Source organism: Calidris pugnax, unplaced genomic scaffold (assembly GCF_001431845.1).
Source record: "Calidris pugnax isolate Ruff unplaced genomic scaffold, ASM143184v1 C14825218, whole genome shotgun sequence".
NCBI lineage: Eukaryota > Metazoa > Chordata > Aves > Charadriiformes > Scolopacidae > Calidris > Calidris pugnax.
The window spans coordinates 1-1,653 of NW_015094058.1; the positions used below are offsets into that span (position 1 = coordinate 1).

Consider the following 1,653-nt stretch of genomic DNA (forward strand, 5'->3'; position numbering starts at 1 on the left):
AGAAATGTGTCTTTTGAGATCTGTTCAAAAAATCACCTTTCTCAGCTGGGATTTAGAAACTACACATCAGCTATGAGTCTATTTGCTTTAAAGATACAGACACTAACCCAGCTAGAGGAAGAAATTAGCGACAGACAGCCAAGGGATTGCATGGGGGGATGTAAGAAGTCCCTCTGCTCTTGGGGAGCATCTTTCTCAGTCTCTTTCGTGGTATGCCTCTGTCCCACCATGGGTTCAGTCTTATCTTCTGAGACTCTGCACAGCCCGAGAGGGAGACTGTTGTTTACCTTGCTATGGCAGACCATGACTCTTACATTTTTAACAGATGGCAGAATGTTCATGTGCCATACTGTCCGGGGTCTGGCTTGCCATCTTTCCATTGGTACAAAAGTATGGCTGTTCTTCCTCCTCTTGCCTTCTTCACACTCCTGAGCTGTCAGTCCCTGATGCATCCCCCACACGTAAGGTGAGATCTGGGCTTAACATAAGAAACATCCAGCCTAACAAACCCACCCAGCCTTGTACAGAACTGCAGGGCAATGGGACCAGGGCAGACCGAAATACCTGTTCACTCTCCCAGTCCTCTGTATAGCCATTAGCAACAAGTACAATTTCATCTCACATAAATGCTACTTTCATTTTGTGGGTTCTATAGCTAAACTCTGTTTTGCTGGTAACACGTGGCCTTGTATCATGTATAACATATATATATGTTATATATATCATATATAACATATCACATATCAGTGTATTTCATTTGAATGTTTTATGCTGAGCACTGGAGCATCAGGAGGACAGGAACTGCCCCACTCCTAATAAATTCAACAGCAAACCCCACTTCAGAGCAAACAGGAGCACAGTCTCGTCCATCACTTTAATTAATATAAAGACTACAAATATGTTCTTACCTTCTGTGGTTGGATTTCTTTCTAATTTCCTCTTGATAGCTGCATAATTCTTCACTGACTCTGGCAAGTTCTTTAAGAGCCTTTATAAATATAAAAAACAGTCTTTTAATATAAGCCTTTCACATGGTACCTCCAGAATTATTTTGAAACTTGTAGCAATTTGCATTTAAGACTGATGGCAGAAAAGGGCAGCACAAGGAGAGACACAGAAATGCCCCCAGTTTATGAATGGAGTTAAAGAGCACACTGTTAGCACATTTAAACAGGGAGAAGACACTCATTGATAGCAAACCCAGGAGGAAGTAGAGCCAGTGCCTTGCTGGAGAGCTAAAATCAGGTGGATCAGTTCTTTAGGTTAACCTGGCAGGCCAAACCCCTCAGGATTTTCCTCACGCTTGTAACTGAAACATGCTCATACTTTACTTACTATGTTGAGATCACCAATATAATTCTTGGCATTTTTCTTGGAAGTGTTGATGCTGAGGCTGTCTTCAGGTTCCTGTTGGTTCTCAAAGCCCAGATTGTCCGTTAGCAGAGTGTTGTTTCTGCTCTTGCCTCTGGTTTCTTTGCATTCGTACCCTGTTTTACTGAGCAAACTCCCTTTTTCCATCCTGTCGTTTCCCACATTGTGTCGATGGTTCAGCTCCACTGTGTCACTCTCTCCCGAAGCAGGGGAACGCATGGAGAGCTGCAGCACCTTGCTCTGAATGGCCTTGTTATCATGGACATTCATATTGCTCTCCCT

The 1,653-nt window shown here is 43.1% G+C and overlaps 1 protein-coding gene across 1 annotated transcript; it reads right to left on the minus strand.

Moving 5' to 3' along the window:
* Positions 1-908: 908 nt before the first annotated feature.
* Positions 909-1,647, minus strand: LOC106900730 (uncharacterized protein KIAA0408-like; the record flags this gene model as incomplete). Its single annotated transcript, XM_014962870.1, has 2 exons — positions 1,336-1,647; positions 909-988 (listed from the first exon to the last, which is right to left on the minus strand). Coding segments are annotated over exons 1-2 (386 nt in total), but the record flags the coding sequence as incomplete, so codon positions are not given.
* Between the last annotated feature and the right edge of the window lie 6 nt (positions 1,648-1,653).